Here is a 12,145-nt window from a genome sequence, read left to right on the forward strand (position 1 = left end):
ACAGAGATATATGAAGCTCTTAAAAGCATTGATGTGAACAAGGCTCCTGGTATTGATGGCCTAAATGGTCTCTTCTTCAGGAAAGCTTGGACTATAGTAAAGGAGGATGTATATGCTGCTGTTATTCATTTCTTTCAGACAGGTCATATGCTAAGGCAAGTGAATAATACAGTGGTTACTTTGGTTCCTAAGATTCAGAATGCAACTCAAGTTAAAGATTACAGACCTATTGCCTGCTGTACTATGATTTACAAGCTGATTTCAAAAATTATGACAAATAGAATGCAGCCAGTCATTGGGGAAATTGTAAGTTCAGCACAATCTGGTTTTATTCTAGGGAGAGTCATTTCTGATAATATCATCATGGCTACTGAGTTGGTAAAATGCTATTCAAGGAAACATGTGTCCCCCAGATGTATGATAAAAGTTGACCTTAAAAAGGCCTATGTTTCCCTAGAATGGCCTTTTTTGAGAAGCATGTTGCAAGAACTGGGATTCCCTGATAAGTTTGTCAAATGGGTTATGGCTTGCTTGTGTTCAGTGTCTTATTCTATTCTGGTGAATGGTTATCCTTCCAAGCCAATTCCTGCTAAGAAAGGGTTGAGACAGGGTGATCCAATGTCACCATTCCTGTTTGCAATAGGAATGGAATACCTGTCTAGATGCTTATCCTTACTTGGACAATCCAAAGAGTTCAAATTTCATCCAAGATGTAAAAGAATTGATCTGACTCACTTGATGTTTGCAGATGATTTACTAATGTTTGCTAGGGGAGATGATGCTTCAGTTTCTCTCCTTTTTGAAGCTTTCTCTAATTTTTCTGCTGCTTCTGGGTTGGAAGCTAACATGATGAAGAGTGAACTGTATTTGGCTGGTGTGCCTGATTCTGTAGCACTCAATATTCTAGCTAAGATTGGCATACCTAGGGGTTCTTTTCCTTTTAGATACCTTGGTGTCCCTCTCTCAACTAAGAAATTGAGCTTTACAGACTGCAAGCCCCTGATTGAGAAGACGGTAGCAAGGGTAAAAAGTTGGTCTGCTAAGCTGCTTAGTTATGCTGGAAGGTTGCAACTGATTAGATCAGTTTTATTTGGCATCCAGTTGTACTGGTGCCAGATATTCATTATGCCTAAGAAGGTGTTGAAAGAAATTCAAAGAATTTGTAGATGTTTTCTATGGACTGGAGCTGAAGGGAATTCCAGGAAAGCTCTTATTTCTTGGGATCAATTGTGTTTACCCAAAATCTGTGGGGGTTGGAATCTTAAAGATTTACCTGTGTGGAACAAGTCAGCTGTTGCTAAACATTGTTGGGCTTTATCTTTGAAAGCTGATAAGCTATGGGTGAAATGGATTCACACCTACTATGTGAAGCATAATGACTTTTGGACCATGCCAATCCCTAATGGGCTGTCTTGGTCTTTGAAGAAGATTTGGCAGCAAAGGGAGACTCTGAGTAGCTCTGGTGATTTGCAGCAGTTTGTAACTGCAGGAAGATTTAAGATTCAGAGAATGTATAATCATTTGAGACAGCAAGGGGAGTCTGTGGGGTGGAAGAGAATTGTTTGCAACAGTCATGCTAGCCCTAAAAGTATTTTTATTGTGTGGTTGGCCCTGCAGGATAGACTTGCAACTAAGGAAAGGCTGAGAAGATGGAATGTTATAGCTGATAGTGTGTGTTGCCTTTGTCACAGCACAGATGAAAGTAGGGATCACCTTTTCTTTGCCTGCAGTTTTGCAGCTGATATTTGGAATCAGGTTCTGCAGAGAAGTGGCATTCATAGAACTGTTGGAGCTTGGAATGATGAAGTGCAGTGGGTGCAGAAAGCAAGCAGGAGTACTAGAAGTAATGCTAGAATGTGTAATAGTTTGTTTTTGTGAAACTGTGTATTCTATCTGGCTAGCTAGGAACTCTAAAGTGTTTTCTAACCAGTTAGACAGTAGCTTAAGTATTGTAAACAGAATTCTGTTTAGGGTAGCTTGTAATAGCTAGTTGCTCCTTGGCCTGGTGTGGCTGTGGTTTGGTTGTTTTGGTGGTGGGGTTTTTGCCCTCTTGGTAATTAATAAAATCTTATTACTTGCCAAAAAAAAAAAAAAATAATAATAATAATAATAATAATAATAATAATAATATAGTAATTTCGATAGGAATAATGATTCTATCCAAAGATTAATTATATCATATGGAAAAGTAATTTTAACTATAAAACAATTACTATAAAAATAAGAATAATTATATATTCATTCTTGCAGACAAAAATAATAAATTATAGAAACTATAGGTTCCGTAAAGTAACTATATCTTCAAAATATAGTAACTATGAAAATAATAATAATATAGTCATTTCGATAAGAATAATTATTCTATCCAAATAGTAACTATATCATATAGAAAAGTAACTTTAGTTGTAGAACAATTACTATATTATAAAATAAACAATATGATATATAGATGCTTTAGAGATCATATAGTAACTTTTACTATTATATAGTTACTATTGTATATCACATAATTACTGAAATAAAAAAGAGTAACTATATCAAAAGTAACAGTAATTACAACTCCTGAACAGTAATAAAGAAAACATTAACTACTTGATTAGTTGTTTTAGCTACGACATTCTAATTATTTGCATCTATTAAATAAACCAGGTTAAAATCAAATATTTTTTGAACTAAAATATACTAATCGACACGCCCACGTCTCTTTTTTCCACCAGCACGTCCTCGATCTCCTTCCTCTACCACGTCCTTGGTTTCCATTGTTGTCAGGATTTTTTTCTTCTCTTGCTTTTGTTTTCCTTGCAAAATTTATTCTTTGCACGACTTCAATTCTAGGTGCATCATCTTTGTATTTCTGAATCAATAATATTTAAACTATATAATGATTTAACATTTAAATATGAAAAAATAACATAGTAACTATGTAAAATATATAGTTTCTATTATGCATCATATATTAACTCTTAAAATTAACGATGGTAAGATACTCGCAAAATTGCAGATATAGTTATTGTTATTGTTATAGTCATATAATTACTGTCATAATAATATAGTCACTTTTATTACTAATAACATAGAGTACAAAGAAAGAACATAAAAATTAAAGAACATAAAAGAACATAATGATAACATAGTAACTATTAAAAACATATAGTTATTATTATACATGAAATAGTATCTCTTAATATTAATGATAGTCATATATGAGCAGGGTCGCAGATATAGTTATTGTTATGATCATATAGTTATTGTGATCATAACATAATAACTCTTATACTAATAACATAGAGGACAACAAACAACATAAAAATAACATTATAATATACATAAAAAATTATACCAAACATATAGTTACTATAATACAAGATATAGTACCTATAAATATTATTGATGGTCATTTAGTCACACAGTTGCAGACATAGTTGGTGTGATAATAATATAGTAACTCGATCCATAATATAGTAACTACATCACTAAAAATGTAGAATAAACATAAAAAACATGCACATAACATAATAAACTAACATAGTACCTGTTTCAAACATATAATAACTGTATAAAACATACAATAACTATTGAATAAAATAGACATATGGTAACAAATCATGATAAAATAAACATAATACATATTTCAAACATATAGTAACTATATAACTAATATAGTAACTGTTGAAGAAAATAAACATATGGTAACAAATCATGATAAAATAAACATAGTACCTATTTCAAATATATATTAACTATATAAACCATATAGTAACTATATAAAACATATAGCGACTATTATTATAATATACTCCCTCCGTTCCACAATCATGTTCCAATTGAGGTTTTTGACACTATTCATAATAGAAGAGAATCTTCTATATTATTTACAATATATAAGAAAAAAATATATTCATGTGGGATCTTGTTTGATTCGTCTCCATGAACACTTTAAGAATATCAAAAAATTATAATTTTTAATATTGTGTAACTATAGATAAATATGATACAAACCGTGCGTTGGCAAACGTAAAAAAAAAATTGGAACATCATTGTGGAACGGAGGGAGTAGTAACTATTGTACACATATAGTAACCATTATAATCATATAGTCACTATCTAAGAAGCGGACAAAAACATACTCTAAATAACATAGTACATCATGTAATCGTAAAGTAACTATTATTTATCAAAAGGTCACTATAAGCTATTCATAACGTAATAACTATCTTAAACACATATATAGTTACTGTTTTAAAATTATAGTAACTTTAAAAAAAATATAGTTACTCTAAAAACTACTACTAACATAAACACAACGAACATTCTAGTGACTATTAAAAACACTATTTCGCAACATAAATTAAAGGTGACTATATCATTTATATACTAACTATCACTACTACAAAAGGCGTGGAATCTCGACGGTATGGCCTCGACGGTGTGGATATGCGCTGAGTCAATTTTGTAGGTTGCGTTGTTTGTCGCGCGCAAAATCATCTCTCGTCAAGGAACGGCGTCGAGATATTAGTAAAAATATCATGTGATCCGCACGTGACCTAGGCACCATCTAAGCTACCCCGCGACTTCACACTCGTCCTTTCATTCTCAACCCTAATTAACTCCTCTTTACCCAACTGCTGAAAAAATCCCCTTTCTCCCAGATCTACTCTCAAACATCAATGGAGTTGCAGGTTCGCACCTGTTAGGTTATGATACATATGACAATTCATAAATCATGCGGAAAAACCATAAAGCCAGGAAAACATATTATTTACACATAATCATTTAGCATAGTTTAGATTCATACTCTTTGTTGCGTGTCTTCCCTAGCTGCGCCCGAACCGAACAAGAACAAGTCTTTAGGACTCCAAGTGTCGTCCCTCCGTAGATAGTCCACAGCACGTCCGGATCCGCCTTAAGATTGACCAACTAGAATCGCCCTTAAGGTACTACTTATTTTCGGCTAAATGGGCAAGAGTTATGGCTGATTTTTCTCCTTAAAAATCCTAGCTTTGAATACTTGAAAACTTGTGTATAAATTTATGACCCTAGGCATATATTTATAGAACCTTGTAAAGGATTTCGAATCCTGTTAGAATACTAATTAATTAATTAGAATCCTATTAGAACTCTAAATAATTAATTTAATCTTTTAGGATTAGGATTTAATCTATGCACGAATTCTGATAGCTTTAGGATTCGTATAGCACGTACACACGCACCGCACGAGCATCGCACGCCCATGCGCAAGCCTTGCGGCCCACGCTGTGCGCACGGCGCACAGGCCCACTGCCCGCAGCCCATTTGTGCGGGCGCGCCAGCCTTGGCTGGGACTGGCCTTGCGCTGGGCCTGGTCGAGGCATTGGCGTGTTGTTGGATGCGTGTGGCTTGCTGGGCGATGGCCTGGCTTCGTGCTGGGCCCTCGTCCGGCAGGCCTCGTCCGATGCTTATTCGTACGATACGCTTCCGATTAAATTCTCGGTTCCGGAATTCATTTCCGATACGAACAATATTTAACATTTCCGATTCCGGAATCAATTTCCGTTTCGAACAAATATTTAATATTTCCGTTTCCGGAATTATTTTCCGATTCCGATAATATTTCCGATTCTGACAATATTTCCGTTTCCGGCAATATTTCCGATTCCGGCAATATTTCCATTTCCGATAATATTTTCCGATACGTACCATGTTTCCGTTTCCTGCAACATCTACGACTTGGATAATATTTATATTTCCGATACGATCCATATTTCCGATTCCGGCAATATCATCGTTTCCGGAGTATTCATTTCTTGCCTGTGACGATCTCAGCTCCCACTGAAACCAAGATCCGTCGATTCCGAATATCCATAGATGGAGTATTTAATGCCATTAAATACTTGATCCGTTTACGTACTATTTGTGTGACCCTACGGGTTCAGTCAAGAGTAAGCTGTGGATTAATATCATTAATTCCACTTGAACTGAAGCGGCCTCTAGCTAGGCATTCAGCTCACTTGATCTCACTGAATTATTAACTTGTTAATTAATACTGAATCGCATTTATTAGACTTAACATAGAATGCATACTTGGACCAAGGGCATTATTTCCTTCAGCACCTTCTTTTCCGTTTCCCTTATAGTTATAATTATTTCTCTCTTCTCGCATATGTTTTAATTTTCTCTCAATTTTTGCAGACTTGTTCGTTCATAACAATGAAATTTGCATCTTCTACCATGTGGTTGCTATCTGTTAGGAGGTCTTGCACAAGGTAATGTAATTTATCCTCTTTACAATCTCTTGGTTTTACAATTTTCGATATTCTAGGTCTCGGGTTTAGGTTTTTCTTTGTGTAATTTGCTGCTCAAGAACTTTTGATAGAAAGATTTTGTTTTTTGACGGCTTTCATCATACAGAGAAGTTAAGGTTGTTCCGTTGTTTCCGATTTAATATGATTTGAATTTTATTTTGGCTTTTGATTTCAGTAAAGTTAGGGTTTTTAATAATGAATATGTGTTCTCTTCTCTCATGGAAACCTCTTTGTTTTATTTTGATAGCGTTTAACCGTAGACGAGAAACCTCCTTCACATAACGACACTCTTTAATCTGTAAGTTTAAACCTAACACTCTTAAGATTTTTTTTAAAATCTCACTAATTACTTAATGTAATATTTGGGTATATTTTCATCAAGTTGGGGTTATATTTTGTGCATTTAGATAATAAGAATTGGGGTTGTAATGTAGTATTTTCTTGAAATTTTGGAAGAATATTGCTTTGCTGATTTCAGATACAAGATCATTGAGGTGCCCTTCTTTTTTGAGATAATTTGTAACGAAAAGTGGATTATGTTTTGTTGTGTTGCTTATTTCTCCTGTTTTTGCTTTGTTGTTCTCCTAACTGAGGTTGTATGAAGTCCTGGAAACCCGACCCTTGGTTAGTTACTCCTAGTCGCTTCACAGATACAATAATGCATGTCTGCATCTTCTAAACAACTTGCTCTATGTCCTGGTGTGAATAAACTTACAATTGGAATGCTGCTCCATGTTCTGTATGTTAGGCTCTTTTTATCCAAAGGTAATGGATTATAGATTGTAATTTAGAGGTTTCTTATTATGCAGTGCATGTAGAAGTTTCTTAGTTATTGATCTTTCTATCATCCCTTTTTGACAATTTGGGAATAGAGGAAAACAATAATTGAAGGAGTTTTCCTTGTGCCATATACATTTATCAAATATGTTACCCATGTGGTAATTAACATTTGATTATATTCTTAAGTGTAATTTGAAATTTTACGTTGATGCAAGTATAAGATAAAAAGTCAAATCTTATTTCGATTTTATGCTTTAGGGTGGTTGACTATGAATATGAATTGAAGATTGGATGGGGTAAATTAACACCTACAACTAGTCGTATTACAATGAGAAGAAAAGAGGCTGACTAGATTAGTTTTAATTCGTTACGTAGAAAGTTGGATGCTTTTGATTTTGTTTCATTAACCCCCACCTCCCCTCTTTTTATATGTGTTAGTTCTTCCTTAGTGGTTTTACTTTATTTGATTTACATGGTGGCTGTTTAATCTTTTATGTTTCAGGCACCTTCAACCATTTGTGGCTCCAGTCTCAAATCAAAACCTTGGGTTGGTATGTTTCATGCTCGCTTGATTCACTCTTAGGCAACTTCTATTTGAAGATTAATTGAGCTAGGATATAGACTTTACCGATTTTATGTGATACAACTGCATAATTGCAGCTGTGTTCCAAGATTCGATCTTCTACTTACAATAAATAAAATATCTTGACATATTTAACAATGTCCATTAGCTGGATTAGTTGTTGGTGAGGAATCAGGCATAAAATGCAATACATCAACGAGAGTACCCTGGTGGTTTTGATGACCTAGCTTCTCATCTTATATCCCTTATCTTAACGTGTTTCCTACTTCTGCGATCATAGTTAGACTTATCTCGTCCCTTGACCTGACATGACATGAGTGGTTCTTTATGTTCATTAGTAGAATTTGTTTGTTATCCTTTGGTTGAGGCTTTATGTTCCTCTGGTGGTTTTCCAAGGGTATGTATGGTTGAAGAACATTTTTTTATTGTGGGTACTGTGATTCTGAGTAATTCGAGTTCAATATGCTGATCAAGCTTCTCCCCAAATTGCTAATCGGTATTTAACAGAAGAAGTGATACACCTGAAACAGAAAATAGACCCAATAATTTTTTTCTTTTCTTTGTTATCTTAGTAAGTGTTTTGAAAGTTTACTTATTGTCCAACTACGATTTCTATGGGTTGACTTGTTGTTTTCTTTTCTCTCCTACTTTTTGTTATGCATTTTTTTTTATTGCCAAAAAATGAATTTACTACTAATACTTGAACGGTGTTTGCATATAATTAATAGATGACTACTAAGATATTGTATCCACCTTTTAATTTAATGTATTACTATTTAATGTATAACAAGTCTAAACCTGCAGCAACAATTCGACATGTTCTTTTTTAATGGTAAAGTGAGTTTTAGTAGGTTGTGCCCCTGATTTGTCTTTGAATTTGTCCCAAGGTGAGTATTTCATTCTTATTGATCGATTGTTCAAAACCTATACTACTCTGTTCAAGATGTCTTGCTATATTTGTTAGTTATTATTCCCGTGATAATGCTATTAATCAGTTGTACTTAAAAAAATATGCTAATTTGTTGATGAAATTAGGTTGTACAAAATGAAGTAGTTGTTACACTTGAATTACCTCCTGTTTGTCTCTCTCCTAATTACCCTGAACCTTCTAATTTCTTATCTAACTTGCTCTTTTATAGTTTGATGCCTTGGTCAATGTCCTGCCACTAGTTGAGGGAGATGAAGAGGCTCAACTGAAAGAATCGCTTATCTTCAGGTATCATAGTAGCTGATTCTCTGTGAAATGTTCAAGCAATTAAGTGTCTACTAAAGCGGTCTTTCTTGTTTATTTACCAGGCAGAAAATGATGCTGTTGGAAAATAATTGCAGAAGCAACTGGAAGCTGCAGGTAATACCTTGCTCTTTAGTTTTTTTTTTATTTAGAGTAAATTTCAACTTATGCATTGTCTATACCTTCCTTGGAATTTTGCCTGCGTGAAACAAATCTCCTATCATAACTTAAACTTGTCGGTGCTATGTGAATTGCGTGCAAGTATGCATCACACCTGAGAACAACAACTTACTCACAGCAACAATTATCCCAGAAATTGTATAAAACCGTCACAAATAGAGAAAGGTTGGTTTTGGATAGATAAAGCTTAAACGTTGAACAACAATACAAAATTAGAACAATTCGAGAAATCTCTCTCTCTCTCCCAAGTATTTCACTATAGACTTCAGACATAAAAGACTAACACTCATCCCTTCCCCCTTTTATTTACAATTCTCATAGTACGACTCTTAATTGTTTCCTACAGGCTGGCGGGTTACTGTCACACTGCCAAAATATTCTTGGACTGATGTAGCTACCCACTAACTTGTGGTGTGCTGCCCTCTGCTGTTGTTGGTGGCCTTCTCCTTCTTACATACGTATACAACAGTTGTGGCTTCCCTTGGTGTGCTGCAAACTATGAGGAAATTTGGGCTCATAAGGTACTATAGAAGTTATAAGGGGCATAATATACTGATTAGCATTTCTTACTCAACAAGTTTAAAATCCTTGATTAATTGTTGCAACTATTTAATGACTTTGTGACCATATTAGAAATTGCATACAACATATATAACCTATTCTGAAAATGAACAGATTTTGTAGATGGAGAAATCCATATTAGACAAGATAGAGTGGTATTTAATTGTTCCTAAACCTTATGTTTTCCTTACGCGCTACATCAAGGCCTAGATTCCCGACAATGAAGTGATTATTAGTCTAAAAAATGCATAAACCTGTCTAGTTTTTGGAAATTTGTAATTCTTATTCAGTTACACTAACTAGATTTAAAATTTTATGTGCTTTATGGAAGATGTAGAACATGCTCTGATGAATTATGCCTCGGCTATTTATTGTACAAGATTCAGTGCATTGAATTTTTTTTCTTTATTACTTAGTTTAGAGCATACACTTGCTATAACTCTGAGTAGTATTGTTATCTATTTTGTTTTATGTTACTGTCGCTATTTAAAAAAAAGAAAATATAAGTTACAAATTTCAGATTTTTGTTTCTTTGTTAATCTGCTTGTAATTAATTGAGTATTCCTAGCAAATTTATAAACCGGTTGATTTGCTTCAAATTAATTTAGATGATTTGTTCTTTGATTGTTTTGGATGATTTTCACTCGTTCTGCTTTCTAATTTCAGATAATTTGCCACTGCTCAAAACTTTTCAAGATTATGTTCAAGTATTCCTCTCTGAATTGAATAGAAAATGTTCTGACATATATGAGTTCTGCATTTACTACCTATGTTCTGGTAATTTTCTTCATTTATACTAAATATTTCTGGATTCCCTTTTTAAAAATTTCAAAAATAATACTCCCTCCGTCAAAAATTAATACTCTCCATGTACTAGCAAATGTTCTGACATCTATGAGTTATGCATTTACACCTGTGTTCTGGTAATGTAAAGAGCAGTGTGAGGTCATACTCTGACATCTATAAGTTCTGCATTTACTACCCGTGTTTTGGTAATGTAAAGAACAGTGAGAGGTCATACTCTCTCTCTGTACAAAATTTCAGGCATTTCAGCCGCTCCATAAGACTTTGTTCCTCTTGTTGTCGGATTTAGAAGAACTCCATTGAGTTATTAAGTGACTGCCATTTTGAGCACGCCACCACCTTACACTTGGTTCTTCTCTTTCTAGTCTACGATATGCATAGAATTACTAGAAGCCGCTAATCTAACTTTAAACATAGCCCTATGCTTCCTTTTGCTTTTATAGAGAGCTGAATTATGCTCTTGTTTTCACATACTATTTTCAGTATTGGTTAGTTCCCTGGAATCGCCCCATTGCTTTTTTGCGATAGTTAGCTGAAATGCCCAAGTCTCACTCTTTTGTCCTCTTATCAATTTTTTGGTTATTATATTGGAAAATGTATTGTCCTGAATCTTTCAACTGATCCAGCTCGTATAACATATAATTGCATGTATTTGATTGTCTTTGTGACATTTTTTTTCTCATATCTGCTACTTTTGGTGACGTCTTTAGTTCGCTCTTGCTGTTTTATTTGTGAACTATCATTTGAATTGACGAGGAAAATTAAGCATATGATGACATTTGATTTTCTTATAGTTACTATTTCCTTGGATTTTACTCATTCTAGACCTTTGCGTTGTTTTACTTGAGGCGTAAAACTTGGAAACAACAAGTTCGATCTGTTTGTCTATCCGGTTCAGAAGTGTATCAGATGGAGGTACTTACTTGTATGTGAGGTACCTGATCGTGTGGAAGTGTAAATCCGGGTATCCTGGCTGCATAATAGGGAGATGGAAATTATTGCAGCACGTTTCCAATGGAGGTTATTGTGACCGCTCAAAATAAGCAAAATATTAGTTTACAATGTCCAGTTATTAGTTAGCATGTCAATTTTGAACAAATCCGTGTAAGTCTCATAATTTTGTAATTTATACGTTATATTATATGAAGGAGTTACAACATTCGGACCATATTTGGTTGGGTTTACCTTATTTAACCTTTTAATACAATTTTGTAAGCTCAATGTGGTTGTGAAGCAAAGATAAATGTATATTTTTTTTTTCTTTTTACATAACATAATTCTCGACGCCATTATATGTCAATATGAAATTCCCACAAAAATTTTAAATAACCCGCAAAGGCCATACTCGTCAAAAATATGCGTCGATAAAAATTTCTGTGGCGCCAAAGTGTGTCGAGAATGTCGACGGTGAAATGTGTATTGAAAAGAAGGTAGACGCCTTAAATCGTCGAGGTTATCGACGACGTAGAGCGTCGAGAAATTCTCTACGCCCGAATTCTCGACGCTGTGCTTCAGCGTCGAGAAATTATTTCTCAACGCCCTTTAGCGTCGAAAAAACGGCAAAAAAGCGTCGAAAAATGGCGCGATTTGTAGTAGTGTATGTGAAATACTAACCCTAATTTCAAAAAAACAACAAACATTTCAAATCACTCAACAAAATAATAACTATTGTACACATATAGTAACCATTAAAATAATATAGTAACTATTGTACACATATAATAA

General features: G+C 34.2%; 1 protein-coding gene across 3 annotated transcripts; it reads left to right on the top strand.

The window, feature by feature from the left end:
* The first annotated feature begins 4,596 nt into the window (after positions 1–4,596).
* LOC110801543 (uncharacterized) lies at positions 4,597–11,588 on the top strand. 3 transcript variants are annotated; one of them, XM_056827433.1, is made up of 8 exons: positions 4,597–4,679; positions 6,169–6,242; positions 7,564–7,612; positions 8,784–8,860; positions 8,941–8,992; positions 9,402–9,576; positions 10,283–10,393; positions 11,246–11,588. In XM_056827433.1, exons 1-6 carry the CDS (start codon positions 4,668–4,670, stop codon positions 9,447–9,449), a joined length of 312 nt encoding a protein of 103 aa, XP_056683411.1. In that variant the 5' UTR covers positions 4,597–4,667; the 3' UTR covers positions 9,450–9,576; positions 10,283–10,393; positions 11,246–11,588. The 3 variants fall into 3 exon arrangements, with proteins under 3 accessions (XP_056683411.1, XP_056683410.1, XP_056683409.1); XM_056827432.1 differs by having other exon boundaries at positions 11,269–11,588; XM_056827431.1 differs by lacking the exon at positions 10,283–10,393 and having other exon boundaries at positions 11,269–11,588.
* Positions 11,589–12,145: the final 557 nt, after the last annotated feature.

Source organism: Spinacia oleracea, chromosome 4 (genome assembly GCF_020520425.1).
Source record: "Spinacia oleracea cultivar Varoflay chromosome 4, BTI_SOV_V1, whole genome shotgun sequence".
In the NCBI taxonomy this organism is placed as follows: Eukaryota; Viridiplantae; Streptophyta; class Magnoliopsida; order Caryophyllales; family Amaranthaceae; genus Spinacia; species Spinacia oleracea.

Bases quoted from the DNA above. Each gene is read 5' to 3' on its own strand.
- LOC110801543 (XM_056827433.1), top strand. The intron at 8,861-8,940 runs GTATCATAGTAG...TTTATTTACCAG, and splicing joins AAAGAATCGCTTATCTTCAG to GCAGAAAATGATGCTGTTGG. The intron at 8,993-9,401 runs GTAATACCTTGC...TGTTTCCTACAG, and splicing joins GAAGCAACTGGAAGCTGCAG to GCTGGCGGGTTACTGTCACA.